We start from the raw sequence: 17,037 nt of genomic DNA, 5'->3' as shown, positions 1-17,037 counted from the left end.
TTGTATTCTGATAACAAGAAAATTGATTATTAAATATTTAAAGATTAATTTCAGATTTAATTCAAAGTTATTATGCTTTGTATATATACATAATTTATTTCAAAGTTACATATTTTTAAACTTGTACATTTTAAGAAGCAGAAACTTCTGTATTTCATTCCTTTCTTAACATTCCTTTAAGTTATCACTTCTCTTTGGAGTGAAGATGTGTACACATTACAGTCATCTGAATTTGTACAACTCCTCAGCATTGATCTGCTAAGATGTATTCTCTCCACCCCATCCTGCACATTTTTCTTAAAGCTACATACAATAGGTTGGCCTTTGGATATAGAGTTGGGTGAAACTTAAGAGAATAGATAGTTTTAGGTGCTAACAAACACTAGAACAGAGTATTCTATGTTCTCTCTCTCTTATTTGCATACCACAGATTATTTTGCCTATTTCTAGTCCCTTTTGAAGAAACAAGTTCTAAAGCCCATATGTAGGTAGTAGAAACTAATGTCATTTGCTTCTCTGCCTCATTTATATAAGTGGGTTGTTCTTATTCATGATTTCTGGAAAATCAGGGAAAGTCAGTCACAAGTTCCTATTTAGATTGTCCCCATTATATAATATAATATAATATAATATAATATAAATTTATTGAGTAGATAATTCTAACAATAATCATTATAAACTGAAAAGACTGACTGCATTATGTTTCAGGGTTCTTTTTATTTATCCTATATTTGAAAACGGACATGAGTCTGAGTAAGACATGGTATAACCCAGTGATCCTCAGAGGACAGTGCTTTTTGCCATTTTCCCTTCTTTTCATCAGTAAAAGGAGGCAAAAACAAACCCCCAGCTGGTGTGTTTGGAGGATAACTGTGCGAGTGTCTTAAATGTCTGATCCCTTGGAGCCTGGAATTCTTCTCCCTCCTTCTTTCCTGGAAAAGCTGGGGCTGGCTCTGTAGTTCTGGATGAGGGCAGAGGACAAGATGGGCAAGGTTCCTACAGCATCAGACTGTCCACAGCTCTGCCTTAGAGGGGACCTTGTTCTGGACATTCATCCACTCTCATTTGTGGACACCCGGTGACCCTTCCAGAAGACCCAGGCCCCAGACATTCCTGATGCAGTCTGTGGGTGAGAGCATTGACAGGATATTGGGGAACAATCACCAGGAAGGAAGTCACACTGAAGCTTGACTTGTTATCACCTCAATTTACTTATCTCTGGTGAAGAATTCGAGGAGAAACGGGAAGTGAGCAGAAGCCAGTGCGATGCAGGACCTGGCACTTTAATGGGAAGCAGAGCCAGGAAAGGCCTGGCCTTCAGCGCAGTGGCTGTCGGGGCTGTTGCCACAGGCACCTGCGGGCTTTGCAGCTGACCAGAGCCCAGGCTGCCAGCCCGGCGTCCTAGGGCGTGCCTGCCGCTGCTGGGGCCGACACTTTACGGGAGCCCCGTGCCCAACTCACACCCACGTCCTGGGTACGAAGCCTGCCGAAGGAGCAGTTTTTCTCAAACACTGCTGTGCGCTAGTCTTCACCTGGGGGTCCTAGTGAAATGGAGACTCCTAAGCTCGAATTCCAGATATTAAAGTTGAGCACGTCAGAATTCTGGACCTTTGAGTGAGTCCTCAAGGTGATCCTGAGGGCGGTGGCGTGTAGGTGGCAGTGGGTGTCTGAGGCAGCCCAGGCAGGCCATGGCAGGTGCTGCCTGCCGCACGGGCTCCAGGTGGAGGGGACCTGCAGGTAGGTGCAGAGGGACAACAGAGGTAATGGAAGAGTAAAGGACCAGGAGAGGAGCACAGAGAGAGACAGAGAGAGAGAGAGAGGAGAAAAACATGGGATTGACATACCTTACCAACCCCTTTGTCATTTTGACCATTTCTAGTACCCTTTGAGGAAATGTGTTCAGAATCCAATATACAGACACTAGAAAAATAATTACACCTGCTCATCTGACACATTTTTAAAGAGTGGGTTGCCCATGACCTAAGAATGGTTTACATCAAATTTTTATGCCATTTAAAAATCATAAAATAGCCCATCTCCCTTTTGCCTTTCATCAAGAATGGCTGACACTGTAAACCTTTCTTGCTTTAAAAAAATGTTAGTGACCCCACCTCATGCCCAGATGGGCACATGGCAATCTACTCTACAGATAGAGAGCCTTGCAGGGGTGACCACACTCCACTCAAGTTTTGCTTATTTTTGTAGTGGTTCCATAAACTAATGTGAGCCGCTGTAAACGACATTCATTTCAGCTCTTTCTGAACTGTAGGGCAGAAGGGTTGAGCCAGTTTTTCAAGGTTTATTCCTAAAAGCATACCCAGGGTTGTAGTTCTACTCTTGTACTAAGTTTTAGGAATCGTTGCTCTCGTAAATATAATGTCCATTTACAGTCTGTGCTTTCATTACTTTATTCCTTATAAGGAATGTGGCACAGTTTATTCATATAATAGTAATTGCATTATCTCCCAGAATAATCATTTGTTCTGTTTGTTTGTAGAGACAGCTTTGAACCACACTTTAAAATCATCATAATTGTATAGGGAATTGAAAAATAAAATGCTAAAAAGTGAAAAATAAATGGATATCTTAAGTATATGGAGATTTTCCATTTAATTTTAGCACACTTCTTAGAAATGCTTTTTAATAATGTTTCTAGAAAGAAGCAAGATTTACTAAATGTAAATATATATATCCTACTATGCAATTCATATACTGTGCAATTTTTTAAAAAATTTGTGGTAAGCAGTGTGTATTTTGTGGTGTGTGTGTGGGTAGATTAGTTTTCTTTGATTAAGTGACCTTTCTTATAACCAGAAAGGGAGACTGGTTAAGATGTAATGGTAATAAATGCAATACAACTGCAAATTAGGTACAGCACACACACACACAGACACACACATGCACATACACACACAGGAGACAGAGGAAGAGAGAAAAACAGTCAAGGACTTAGGTTTGAATTTCAGTCAATAATTAACTTGACAAATTTACTTAATTTCTTAGCCAGTTTCTTCATCTGTAAAGTAGGGAGTGTAACCACTATTTCAAAGCCTTCAGCAGGCTGTGAAAAGTGCCTGCACTAAAGCGTGGCAGGTAAAAGATACCCAGAGACCACGCTTTCTCTTCCTTGGACTCGGACTTTGAGGAAACAGAGAGCTGAGCGGCACTTTACCGACATCAAACGTGTAAATGTGATCTGACATGGACAGTTTCACAGCAGCCGTCTTCCTTCATTCAGCGAGCAGCAAATTTGTTCAGTCACTTATTTGACAAAAGCCAAATGAAAGGAAGTATATTTATATCATGTATGTCAAAAAATTCAGAGCTGCGGTAAGTTTCAAGAAAGAAACAGTTGGTACAGAGTGTAAATATATTCACAGCTCCAATAAGATCCACTGACCCAAATGTTCCACTCAGGAGTCATCCCCACGGGGACTTTCCTGTCTAATAAATGGGAGGGCCAAGGATCACAATATCTGCTCGTTTCCAAACTCAATATTTGCACCCATTATATTGTAAAACTAAATGAATGAATAAATAATGGCGTGTAGTTGGTATGAACAAGCGGTTATGACTTTAATGATTTTACTTATTTATTAGTTCAGTTTTACATGTAAAGAATTCTAAATTTAAATTTGTATGCTTTGGTTTCCTCTGATATGTTTCTCTATTTTCCCTACACATTTTGTATTTCCTTACAATTTATGAATTTCATTATGGACACTAATTAACACAGCATTCGCACATTGTCTAAAATAGTAATTTCTTTTATTGTTATTCACTGCAGTGCAGTGACTGTACCGTCTAGTGATCACAGGACGTCATTTGATGAAATGGAATAATTTAGTTGGCTGGTTTTTCAGGACCCTGGATACCAATTCATTTCTTTGTCAGAGATTCTTCTTTTTAGGAAATTCTGCTATTGATCTTGAGGCTACAAAACCGATCAGCCTGTTATTATGTACCTGCTGTGTTCAGGGCATTGCTGTGTACAAGCTCTGGGCATGTTGTGAAAACTCATAAACACTCCCTTAGAAGGGGAATGTGTGGTGTGTGTGTGTGTGTGTGTGTGTGCGTGTGTGCGTGTGCAAAGAGGGAGGAGCAGGGTAGGTGTTGGATCTTGGGGCAAACGATGGCCATGCTGCTTTTGGTATATCTGCAGCTCAGGAAGGGGTGTAAGGCATGCCTGCATTTGTTGGCATACTTTGCAAGAAGTCAGGACAGTTATATCCTGTTGTTAAGGTAATAGGTGTGTGTTAGTTTTGCGATATTAGAATGACTAATTTTTAAGAAACAATTCTTGGGAAAAATGATGCTATATTTTTTATTCACTTTGCCTCTTTCTCTTTTCATTGTTTTATTTATTTTTTCCTTTGGAAAACTTCTTTTCTGCTGTCTGTTAACCTGTGAGGTGCAAAGTTTGCTCTTTCTGCCAATTCTGAAACCAGATGCAAGTTCTAGGAGTTCCCAAAATGACCCTCAGGTTTGATAATTCGACAGAAGGACTCAGTGAGCTCACTGAAAGCTGCTATACTCACAGTCACATTTGTCACTGGAAAGGATACAAATGAGAACCAGCTGAAGGAAGAGGCACAGAGGGGAGACCCTGAGATTGGTCCGAACTCAGAGCTTCCAGGCGTCTTGTCCTCGTTGAGTCATGGACAGTGTCACCTCCTCCCACCCATGACTTCTGACATATGCACAGCTTACTGCCAACCTGGGAAGCTCATCTGAGCCTCTGTGTCCAGAGATTTTATCAACATTTCATTACATAAGCGTCATGGATTGAATCATTGCCCCATATGGTTGAACTAAGTCTTTACCTGCCCCTGTCCCTGTAGGTTAGACTGAAACCATGTTGCCTCAAGGCACCCCACTTGAGCAACCTGCTGAATATAAACGATTAGGTGTGGTCCCAGGGGCCCACGGTGAATAACAGACACTCCCACCACTCAGCAAATCCCAAGAGTTTAAAGGTCACCTCCTAGGAGCTATACTAGTCTTGGAAATCACATTTCTTACTGAATATTTTTGAATGTGGCTCAGCCATCCTACTTGTGTTTCTGTCCTATTGGATCACATGTTGCTGCACTAAAGAAGAAATCACATCACTTCTTATTTAAGAAACTCACCCCTCCGCCTGCCGATGCAGGGGACACGGGTTCGTGCCCCGGTCTGGGAAGATCCCACATGCCGCGGAGCGGCTAGGCCTGTGAGCCATGGCCACTGAGCCTGCGCGGCCGGAGCCTGTGCTCCGCAACGGGAGGGGCCACAGCAGTGAGAGGCCCGCGTACCGCAAAAAAAAAAAAAAGAAACTCACCCCTTAGTTGTACTTCATGTATTTGACTTAATGAGGGAAGGTATATTCATAAGATACATCACTCAAACTTTGGTAAAACATATATAGTGATCAGAAATATTATCCCAAATATCATTTTAGGGGAGTAAACAGTCTGAATATTGGTAATACTTTAATATTTTTGCTTAATACTTCAAGTCATAATTTCAGTGTTTTGAATCTTACTGAGAGTTATGTATAGCAACAGCAAGTCTTTTTTTTAACGTTTGCATTCCTAAACATCACAATGATATTCTCTTCCCTTATTCCCATTTTTCCTCATCTTTTAAAATATATATTATTCTAAAAATAAAGAGAAATGTTAGAGACAGAGAAAAGAAACTCTTGTAATGACATGATCATCATTACTTAACTTTATATAGCACTTTACTTTTTAACATCTTTTAGCAAAGGCTAATTGTAGCCATCTTGAAAGTGGCTGACTTAAGTACAAATCTAAAAGAAAAAAGAAATGTGGAAATGCAATTTTAGAAAATTAACTCCAGTGTAGTTTTAATTTGCATCATGTGTATGGGCTTGGGTGGATGTATGCAAATATATGAAAGCTGAAGTATGACTGCCAAAATCTATTTGGTATATCAAATATAAAAGGAAAGGGGAGGGGGAGGGGTGGAGATAGAAAACAGAAAAACTTCGACTTTGTTTAGTACAGTTCATTGCTTTTCAAATGAAAAAAGGTAAAATTCAGGGAGGTCAGCAAATTATTCAAGATTGGCACTACTTAGCTATCATCTGTAGCTAAGTTTAATGATATACATCTTTCTACAAAAAAAACAGGGCCCAGTACTTGAAAATGTATTGGTTTTCACATGAATGGATTATCGATTCACTTGCATGATTTTCCAGGTCTGATGATGTCTGGGGATATTTTGTATGTATTATGGCCCAAATATATTTTTCTAAAACCCAGGAAGATCCGTGTCTGATGGTTTTTTCTGTGCATCCAGGTGTGACTCTGGAGTCGGACTCTTGCCTTGACCCGGGGATCCCTGTGAATGGGCATCGGCACGGCAGTCACTTTGGCATCCAGTCCACAGTGACCTTCAGCTGCAATCCAGGCTATACACTGAGTGACGACGAGCCCCTGCTCTGTGAGCGGAACCACCAGTGGAGCCATGCATTGCCCAGCTGTGACGGTAGGTGGAGCTCGGCACAGCAGCAAACCCGGAAGACGTGCATAGCGATTCTTTAAACAGTCTGGGTGGCATGTGTTTCGTGGGGTGGTAGGATATGACTGAAGTGGGCCTTCTATTTGAAAGCTTGTACACCTTAAAAATACGGCCATTTAGCATGTGAAGTTTACCTGGCAAATCTTCTCTATGAAGCAGAGCTTCTGTTTAGAAATGAAGAACATAAATTATGGGCTGGCCTTCAGTTTCATCCCCAGACACTCAAGCTTGTAGAGCTTAGTGATGCACACATCCTTACCCACGGTGTTTATTGAAGACTACGTGAGACAGCATCATGAGTATGCATGTTCCACCCTGTCAGACCTGATTTTCCTGTGAACCGGTCCAGGCATCAGACAACTTGCTCCAGCTCTGCACACCTGGACTGTGTTGCCACTGACTCTTCCCTAAGGCAGAGCTCTTCCCCAGGGCTGTGGGAAGTCTTTCCTCTGGAGATCCCTCCGAGTGGTTTTGTGTGTGTGTGTGTGTGTGTGTGTGTATGTGTGTGTGTGAGATACCACCCACTTCCCCTGTCTGCACAGATCTGCTTTTGGAAATCTCAAAATGAAAACATTCTTGTTGATTGTGTGTTACTGTATTATGCAGCTTTACACTATGCAGTTTATAGTTATAGCAAGATGGACGAATATGTTACTTGTGATCATTTGCGACAGTGTCAGGGATTTTGCCTTTGGCCATGAATATAACCACGTGGTTATATTCATGACCAAAGGCCATGAAGAATATACATATATAAATATATATAAAATATATCTGTTTTATATATATAATAGATATACATTCTTATATATATTTCCATATAAATATTATATATATTTCCATTTCCATTACTTTTTATAGACTTTAGGCATTTCCACTCAAAGATGATATATTGATATATTCATGAAAAACCTCGACTTCTTCAAAATGATTCACCAAAAATAACAGGGTTTAATGGGACAATTATGCTTGGCTACAGACCACTCAAGACCTTTGACCTTTGTCACCAGAGTATTAACCCAAACAATAACTGGTACTTTGGGAGAAAGACTGCAAAGTGCAGGTGGACAGCACACGGTGGTTGGAGGGTGTCTCAAGAAGAATGAAGAATCCACAAAACCAGGAGAGTGGAACACTGCCCTCTGGGCAGAAGCAGATGCAGGTTGAGCTCTCCATCTATGGGGCCAGCATATCAGAAGCCACAGAAGGAGATGCAACCTGACGTGAAGCATTAGCTATGCGAGGCAAGGGGTGAGCCCTGCTGGGGAGGGACCCCTAGGTGCATGTGCCTACTTTTACTTTCCTTAATAGGGATCTGAAAGAGTTCCAGTTTTGTGCAGAAGATAAGCTGAGACATTTTTCTTTTCCTGCCATAGGTTATAACTCTACTGTATCAACTCCAGTATTTGCCTGGGGAGAATGTTGTAAGAACCCAAATAATTGTCATATTATGTTGACACCACTTTTCTATTTACCAATCTCAAATGAGCTGTTAATATAGAAATATGTATTGTAGCAGGGCAGCCTGTAGAAATGTAGAGGATTGTCAAAAGGTATATTCCTTACTACTCAGCCATAAAAAAGAGTGCAATATTGCCATTTGCAGCAACATCGGTGGATCTAGAGACTGTCATACTAAGTGAAGTAAGTCAGGCAGAGAAAGAAAATATCATATCACTGATATGTGGAATCTTAAAAATTGATACAAATCAACTTTACAAAACAGAAACAGACTCACAGACATAGAAAACAAACTTATAGTTACCAAAGGGAAAAGGGGAGGGGCAAGGGATAAATTAGGAGTATGGGATTAACAGATACACACCACTATATATAAAATAGATAAAAAACAAGGGGAAGGATTTACTGTATAGCATAGAGAACTATATTCAATATCTTGCAATAAATCATAATGGAAAAAGAATCTGAAGCTATACACCTGAAACGAACACAGTATTGTAAATCAACTATAGTTAAATCAAAACATATTTTAAAAGGTATATTCCTAATTCCCCTTATATTCAATTCAATATTTCAATGAAAGAAAGTGGCGGAAATTGCCCAGGTGTACATAGGTGCATAACTACAACGTGGACCACAAGCACCTTGGCCCCACGTTTGCCATACATGAGGATGTATCAGAGCCAACTGCTTCCTTCAAAGCAGGTGAAAAGGGATGAAGACTTGCAGACAGTAGTTATGAGTAAATTATTCTAGGAAGATGTGTCTCCTTATTTGCATTCTTTTTTATATTAGACCTTAAATAAACTCTAAAATAATATATCACCTTAACAAATATATAGAGAACCATAATATAAATGAATCTACCTATAGAAAATATCATACTTAATAGTAAACTATTACAAAAAGTCCCATGAAATTCAAGAACAGAACAACTTTCTCAGTATCAGAAATGTTATTTGACATTGCCCAGAAGATCTTAACTAAGACAGTAATTTAAGAAAATTATATGAATGATAAATGTTAGAAAGAGAATATAACCATTAGCAATAATAAGGGTTCAGTATGTGACTGCATTCAGGATAAACATAAATCAGTATATTTCCACAAAGAACATAACATATTAGAAGTATAATAAAATACATATATAGAAAATAAAACCCTAAAAACTGCCAGGAATATATCTGACAAGAAATATGAAGGCTTATATTTTTTTAAAATTAGAAAGTTACAATATAATACAAAAGAATAACCTAGAAATGGAAATACATATTATGTTTCTACATGGGAAGAATGAAATTTAAATGTACAGATTTTCTACAAATAGAGTTTAAAGTTCAATCAAATCTAATTAAAATTAATTTGGGTTTTTTGTAGAAATTTATAGACATTTAAAAATTAATCCAGAAGGGTAAAGTCTGCAAACAGCTAAGAAATGCATATTTTTAAGAAAGATAAGGAAGGGCTACACCACCTAGTATCAAAGAATACTGAAAATTAATGATTGATTAAAACAATATGAAATCAGTGCAGAAATACAGAAACAGATTAATGATACAGCATAGGGATCCTAGTAACGTATCTGTGCCCATATAGGAACTTAATTTATGAAAATTATTCCAAATCAGCGAGAGGGGATGACATATTTAATAAATAATGTTGGTCAAATGGGATATCTGAGTGGGATTTAAAATGTTAAAAAAGTAAATCAAAGTTACACATTAAAGATAGAAACAAAGATTCAAAACTTCAAATCATTATGTGACAATTAGTCAAATATTATTAAGACAACCTTTTATTGAATATTTATTTATTTACACAAATATAAGCTCAGTGAGTTTTCCCACAAGAAACACATCTGTATAAGATCAAGACCACACAGATCAGTAGATGAACGTGACCAGCACCCCAGGAGTCCCCTCCCAGTCACTGCCCTACAAAGGCTACTGCTCCCTTGATGCTCTAAAGATTCTATGTAAAGGAAATCATACAGGATGTGTACTTTGCTGTGTCCCGCTTCTTCCACTCAGTCATACACTTGTGACATCATCCAAGTCATGACATTTAGCTGCACTTCCTTCATTCTCGTCATCTATGTTTTATTGTATAAATATACCACCATGTTTTATTCCATGATACTCTGTATGAAATTTGAGTTATTTTGAGCACCCTTTCATGCTTTTTTGGCCAAGGGAATATCCTCCTCCGCGAAACACTTGTTTTTTCCTCCTATTTATACTGGGTCACATACCTTTTTCTTATTGAATTGTAAGCATTGTTTGTATATTTGGAGACCACTCCTTTGTTGGATCGACGCATTGTGAATGTTTTCTCTCACTCTGTCTCTGTCTTCCTCCTCTTCTTGATCTCTGTTTTTAAATTTTTAAAATCTTTTTATTGGGGTGTAGTTGCTTTACAATGTTGTGTTAGTTTCTGCTGTACAGCAAAGTGAATCAGTTATATGTATACACGTATCCCCTCTTTTTTGGATTTCCTTCCCATTTAGGTCACCACAGAGCATTAAGTAGAGTTCCCTGTGCTATATATAGCAGGTTCTCATTAGTTATCTATTTTATACATATTACTGTATATGTGTCAATCCCTATCTCCCAATTTATCCCACCTCCCCTTTCCCCCCTTGGTGTCCATACATTTGTTCTCTATGTCTGTGTCTCTATTTCTGCCTTGCAAACAGGTTCATCTGTACCGTTTTTCTAGATTACACATATATGCATTAATATACGATATTTGTTTTTCTCTCTCTGACTTACTTCCCTCTGTATGACAGTCTCTAAGTTATGACCCAGCAATCCCACTACTGGGCATATAACCTGAGAAAACCATAATTCAAAAAGACACATGCGCCTGAATGTTCATTGCAACACTATTTACAGTATAGCCAGGTCATGGAAGCAACCTAAATGTCCATTGACAGATGAATGGATAAAGAAGATATGGTACATATATACAATGGAATATTAGCCATAAAAAGGAATGAAATTGGGTCATTCGTAGAGACGTAGATGGATCTTGGTCTCTTTTTGATGAATAGAATGTTTTCATTTTAAAGTAGTCTAATTGTTCAGTGAATTCATTGGTGGTTGGTGCTTTACAGGTAGTGTTTAAGAAGCCTTGCTACCTGCAGCGTCATAATGATATTCTATTGTTTTCTTTCAGAAAACTTTAAAACTTTTAAAGCTTTATTGAGATATAATTAAAATTCTATAATCTGCCTGTTTAATGTTAAAAATTTAATATGTTCTGAGGTATGTATACATCCATGAAACCATCACTGTGATTAAGAACGTTTTCATCACCCCTGAAAGCAAACACTAATTTATTTTAAATTTCAAATATATACTTTAAATCCATCTAATTTTTTGTTACGTTAATACGTAGTGTCTAGATCCATTTTTTTTCCCCAGTAGGGCTTTCCAGTTGAGACAGTGTTATTTATTGGAAAGATCATACTGTCTCTTCTCTGATGGACTATTTTGTCACACAAGTGACTATATAAGCATGAGTCATTGGTTTTGTCCTTTTGTTTGTTCTTTGAGAAATTTTACTTTTTAATTCTTGGAAAACCTTCTAAAGAAATATAGAAATAATAAAAACCATTTACATTTCACTATATACAAATTAAAAGTTCCATTAAAATTTTTAAAAGGTAAAAGAAAAGGGTCAGATTACAGAAAATAATTGCACTGTCCATGTAATATGATTCTAAATAACTCTGTCCTGTAAATGAATGGGAGAAGAACAACAACACAAACAAAGCAAGAGGTCTATGGGGGAAACACACACATAGGCGATTCACAGAAGTACACAAAAGGTCAAAAAATGGTTTAAAGTATGCCCATTCTGACTAGGAATCAGCAAAATGCAAATAAAACACAATAGTTTTCCTCCCCTGTTGCATTTGCAAAAAAAGTAGAAAGGTCATATTACTCTATTACTATATCATTGTGGGATTAGGGATCTGCATGTTCATTATACACTATTACTAGGAAACTTAAATAATAACACTCTTTGAAGGAAAGAAAAAGCAAGTCACAGAACAATGTGTGTCATGTATATGAGCATGTACACATAAGTAATTACAGACACACTCACAGTATATGCATAGAAAGTGACTGGAAATAGATATTCTAAAGTTATAACTATAATGCTTTCCTTTGGGGAGATTAGTAGGCTATCGGGCAGAATGAAGAGAGACTTTTTTAGCTTTCCATTTTATGGTGTTATTTGAATTCTTATTACCTGTTTTATTTTTGTATTAGAACTCTAATAATAAAAAAGTAAATACAGTTCATGCTTATGACTACTAGAGAGTGTCAGAAGGCTACTAGCTACTGGACTAATGAAAAATTTGTAAAACTCGAGAATGTCATAAATATCAGTACTATACCAAAATATTTACTCCTTATTTAGACTTCTTTATTAACAACAGTTGTACTAAGAACACTAAGTATGGTAAGGGCCTAACCCTTAAAATACTTCAGTGTTATTCACACATAACTGAACATCAATCAATATATCACTTAATCCAAAATTTGTGATAAGTTAATCATATGACTAATTCTATTGAAATATTTACATTATATACAAACGCATGGCTTCATTGGATGTTATTGTGCAGTTTTAATTGTTCTTTTTGGACTAGAGCTAAAAATGGAATTTAGAAGTAGAGCACATACCAGCTGCTCTCTTTTTTACAACTTGAATTTGAGGTAGGCCAGTTGAGCGTCTACTAAAATGAGGCTTCTCCAGTGATTTTCATTGCAAACTTTTCAGCCTGAGCTGGAGAGATTGAAAATGTAAAGTCCTCTGATCATGACTCCACCACTCTACAGAGGTGGGAAATGGCACCTAGTTCATCATAGAAAACACACCAGTCATCAAATTAGCTAGATTCTTGATTTGGTGAAGAAAACTGACAGGTAAAGTGAGAGTCTTATCCTGACCCATCTGAGATTTTTCATTTTGACTTTGAATGGATTCTTCTCAAAAGAGAACAACATATACATGTTAAAATACTCTCTGTGTATTCTTGATTTAACACTGGCAACTTACTTTGTTTAAATATTTTAATAGCTATCCAAGATTATTTCCTACTTCCGTCTAGCCAGCAACCTGGGCGTTTCATTACCTGAGTCACCCTCATCCGCCGAGGCCAGGTTGCCCTCAGCCTTCACCAGAATTCTTCTGGAATTGCTCCAAGTCGCCAGCACTACTAACTTTCCTGACATCCATTTCTCCTTATTTGCAGTTCCATAAAGTTTAACTTTAAAATGTATAATCTAATCTAATCATATATAGTCTTAGTTCATTTGGACTTCTATAACCACATGCTACAGACTGAGAGGCTTACAAACAACAGAACTTATCTCTCACTGTTGTGGATGGTGGTACTCCAAGTTCAGGGTGCCAGCATGACTGACTTTTTGGGAGGGCCCTTCTTGGGTTGCAGACAGCCATCTTCTCAGTGAGTCATCTCATGGTGGAAGGGGCAGGGAAGCTCTGTGGGGCCTCTTTTATCAGGGTACTGATCCCATTAATGAGAGTTCAGCCCTCATGACCTGATCACATCAGAGGCCCCACCCCTGATACCATCACATCAGGCTTTTTGATTTCAATGTGAGTTTCGAGGATACAAGCGTTCAGACCATAGTATATACATATATACACATGCACATTTAATCATTTAATACAGTCTTCTCAGTTTAAATTCAAGCTCCTAGAGAATAGGAATTGAAGAACTCATCTAAAATACAACCCTTGGGCTGGGATTCCAGTGATGAGTAGAAGTTCCCAAAGTAGCCAACATGCGAAGAAGCATTCTAGGCAGAGGAAATGAGCAAACTCACCTGAGTTGATTGACATGGAACATTCTGCAAACTCCTGCAGGGTTAGTGAAGGAGAGTGAATGGAAAATGAAGAGAATGATCAGAAGGAAATTATCTAGGAGAAATGGTGTGGCAACAGACTGCAAAGGGCCTTCTGTGCTTTGCAGATATCTGAGATGCTGTTTGTTTTCCATAGAAAATGCATTTTATCTTGTGCATTTTATCTATTGTTGTCTCCCAGTTTAAATTTATGTAAATTTGGAGTTTAACCTCTCTAATGAGATTGGTAACATAAACTATTTGCTTTGCTTATGCTTCATTGGAACCTATCTCAGCTAATAATAAATGTTTGATAAAAAGCTATTAATAAATCTGCAAACTTTGGGAGATTTTAGAGTTTGATACGAGAGTTTTAGTCAGTCACGGTTGACTGTTTTCATTTCACCTTAAGAACTGTTATTGTTGCCTTTGCAAATCGTAAGCAATCTCTTAAACCCCATGGGTTTTTATTGTGACAAATGATACATCAATAGCATATTTAAACCTTTAAAAATTCATAGCTCTCAGAAAGGAAAGAAGAAATCAGAATTATAATATTTCATATCACCCTGGAAAAAGGTAAACTCTATCAATATCTCTCAGATCATAGCATTGCTGCATTTTTTTCTATTTATGCTTTAGATACTCAGTGTTTGAAGAAGCAAAGTGAACATTGCAATAAATTGACCTCCTTTTATTTGGTGAAAGACAAATGCAAGGAAAACTTTGGAAAAATTTCTTCATTAAATAAATATTTTTGTAAACTCTTTACCCTTTCCACAAGTATTTATTGGAAAACTACTGTATTTGTAGGCACACAGTTGACAAGTTCATAATCTATTAGAATAGACAGAAGAAATACTTATTTTTTTAAGTCATCCAATGAAGTAAATGCTTTATTAGACTCAGGAAAAATGATTGAGAATAAAGAGATAAAAAATTTGGAATCTTGAAAGGCTTTGAAGGCAGCTTTCCTGATGCATCTTTAATAGTAAGGTTGAGAGGAAAGAAAAGATTGAAAGTGAAGAAATAGTAAGAATCAGGCATAAAGGCATAAAGAGGGCCTGGAGGATTTGGAGGATAGAAATGTATTTGCTGAGAGTAGATGCTGATCAAAGGTAGTTCAGAGGCCTTTCATGCTAGTCCTGTGAGCACGGCCCCAATTCTGTGGGTGAGAGATTTGAGACTGCCCTGTTCTGTGTTCCTACGGGGGGGGGGGGGCCAGGGGTTTCTTTGAGGTGGAACCGAGGACAGTGGCAGGGCTGAACAGCTCTGATTATCCCCATCTGTTATTGTAGGGTTCCCTGTAAGAGTTCTTTTGAGTAAAGGATTCCAGTTTAAATGAATGAATGAATAAAATCAATGACTTCTGTAGGGCATGGGGAGTCCACGAATAATTTGAAATGGAAAGTAACCCCATTAAGTTTTTGCTTTAAGTAGAACTTTATAGTAGTTTAAGGAAGTAATGGGGAAAGAGAAAAGAAACAAATCCGACAGTGTACCGACCGTATGCTTTCTCGTGTTAATCTCTTCAAGGAAGAGACAAGAGTAAGGGAGCAGGAAATCAGACAAAAATGACCCAAAACACGCCAGTTACAGGGCGTTGCACAAGTGGGGAGCGGATGGAGGCGTCATCGTGGAGATGCGGCTGGTGGCGGGGGGGGAAGGGACCCAAGGGTGTCATTCTGAGATACTTAGCCAGCTGTCTGTAATTCCGCTGCGTTTGAGAAGGAAGTCAGGGCCGGAAACGTGAGTCTGCAAGCCGCCAGGTGTCCGGTTAGAGCAGGTGGCGCAGGGCAGCCAGTGTTTTCCAGGGAGAGAAGAGTCCGCCACGCCTGGGCCCTCCGCCCGCACCGCCGCCTCCGCGTGCAGGAGCCTCAGCTCCTGCCTCCTCCAGTCCAGGCGGCGCGGACGCTTACAAACAAGCATTAAAGCCACGTCGTTGGTTCTTTGAAGCAATGACTGCCCTGTTTGCAGACTTGAATTCATTGGAAGACTTTGTGCAGGATCCGAGACGGTGCCGGGGCAGGATGGGAATGATAGAAGTTGATAACTACAGAATCCATAGTGCGAGGGCTGTACTTAACAGACCACTAGGAACCCAAGGACCTTACAGTAAATTGGCAGCCACTGCCCCGTCACAGAGCAAACTGTTAACACTGGGCTGACTCTGACCGTCTACCTTCCCTCCATCCTTTCATGGCTTACTCAGTGTTCATCATCCTGGGAGTGAACAACTGCGGGGCCATGTGTCCATCACTTTGCTGCTTCGCCAGCCTCACCGTACTCTCATCACCTAGACTGCCTTTGAGTTTAGAGAACAAGATTCTTGTTCTTAGAATAAGTCATTCTTCGCTATATTTTTATAAATTATTTGCCTTGCCCACTAGAAAGTAAACTTTTGAAAAACAGGACTTGTCTGTCTTTCATAAGAATATCCCAGGTTTTAGTCTTTTTATCTACACCTGCATTCACAGTGTTGAGATGATGTCATCTTTCTACCCCTCGGTCAGACCTCTCTCATGGGATTGAGACTTGTGTATCCAATTGCAACACCAACCATTCTACATGGATGTCTAGTAGGCCTCGAGCTCGTGTATCCAAAACTGAACTGATTTACTTTCAAAACCTGATTCTCCCAAAGTTTTTCTGCATCTTCAGTTTTTCACACTTAGCCTTAAAACCTCACAATCATCCCCAAATCTTCCTTTTTCTTCATGGCACCCACATCTCACTGACAAGAAAATCCTATTGGCTCTACCTTCCAAATATGGCCAGGTTCTGACCACTTCCCACCGCCTCTGCTGCTGACGTTCTGGTCCAGAATCTTGTCTGTTTCACTCTCTGCCAACCACATCCTCACACAGCAGCCTAGCGCTCAGGCTGAAGTCCGAGTTGGCCCGAGTCATCCTCTGTACAGGAGACTCGGGTGGTCCTTCATCTCACTGAGACACATGCCAAGGCCTGGACGGGATCTGCCCCTTTAAACCTGGCTCCCCTGAGCCCTCCATCCTTACCCTCTCAGACCCGTCGCCCTCCCCCCAACCCAGCAGCCCACTCTAGCTCTGGGCCTTTGTCTTTGCTGTTTCCTCTCCCCCCAAGTTTTTTCCCAGATTATCAAGTACTTCCTTCTTCTGTCTCAAGTCCTTCTTCACAGGCCACT

The 17,037-nt window shown here is 39.1% G+C and overlaps 1 protein-coding gene across 2 annotated transcripts in view; it reads left to right on the top strand.

Annotated features, from left to right (window-relative positions):
• Positions 1-17,037, top strand: part of CSMD1 (CUB and Sushi multiple domains 1) — a 1,750,344-nt gene that overhangs the window by 1,431,118 nt on the left and 302,189 nt on the right. For both annotated transcript variants that reach the window (XM_067722119.1, XM_067722118.1), the window contains exon 18: positions 6,307-6,495. In XM_067722119.1, the coding sequence (XP_067578220.1) occupies positions 6,307-6,495 (189 nt within the window). The remainder of the gene's footprint in view (positions 1-6,306; positions 6,496-17,037) is intronic.

This window comes from Pseudorca crassidens, chromosome 21, assembly GCF_039906515.1.
Source record: "Pseudorca crassidens isolate mPseCra1 chromosome 21, mPseCra1.hap1, whole genome shotgun sequence".
Lineage (NCBI taxonomy): Eukaryota > Metazoa > Chordata > Mammalia > Artiodactyla > Delphinidae > Pseudorca > Pseudorca crassidens.
The sequence above is the reverse complement of the archived record's forward strand: the minus strand, read 5'-3'. Positions and strand labels throughout refer to the sequence as shown.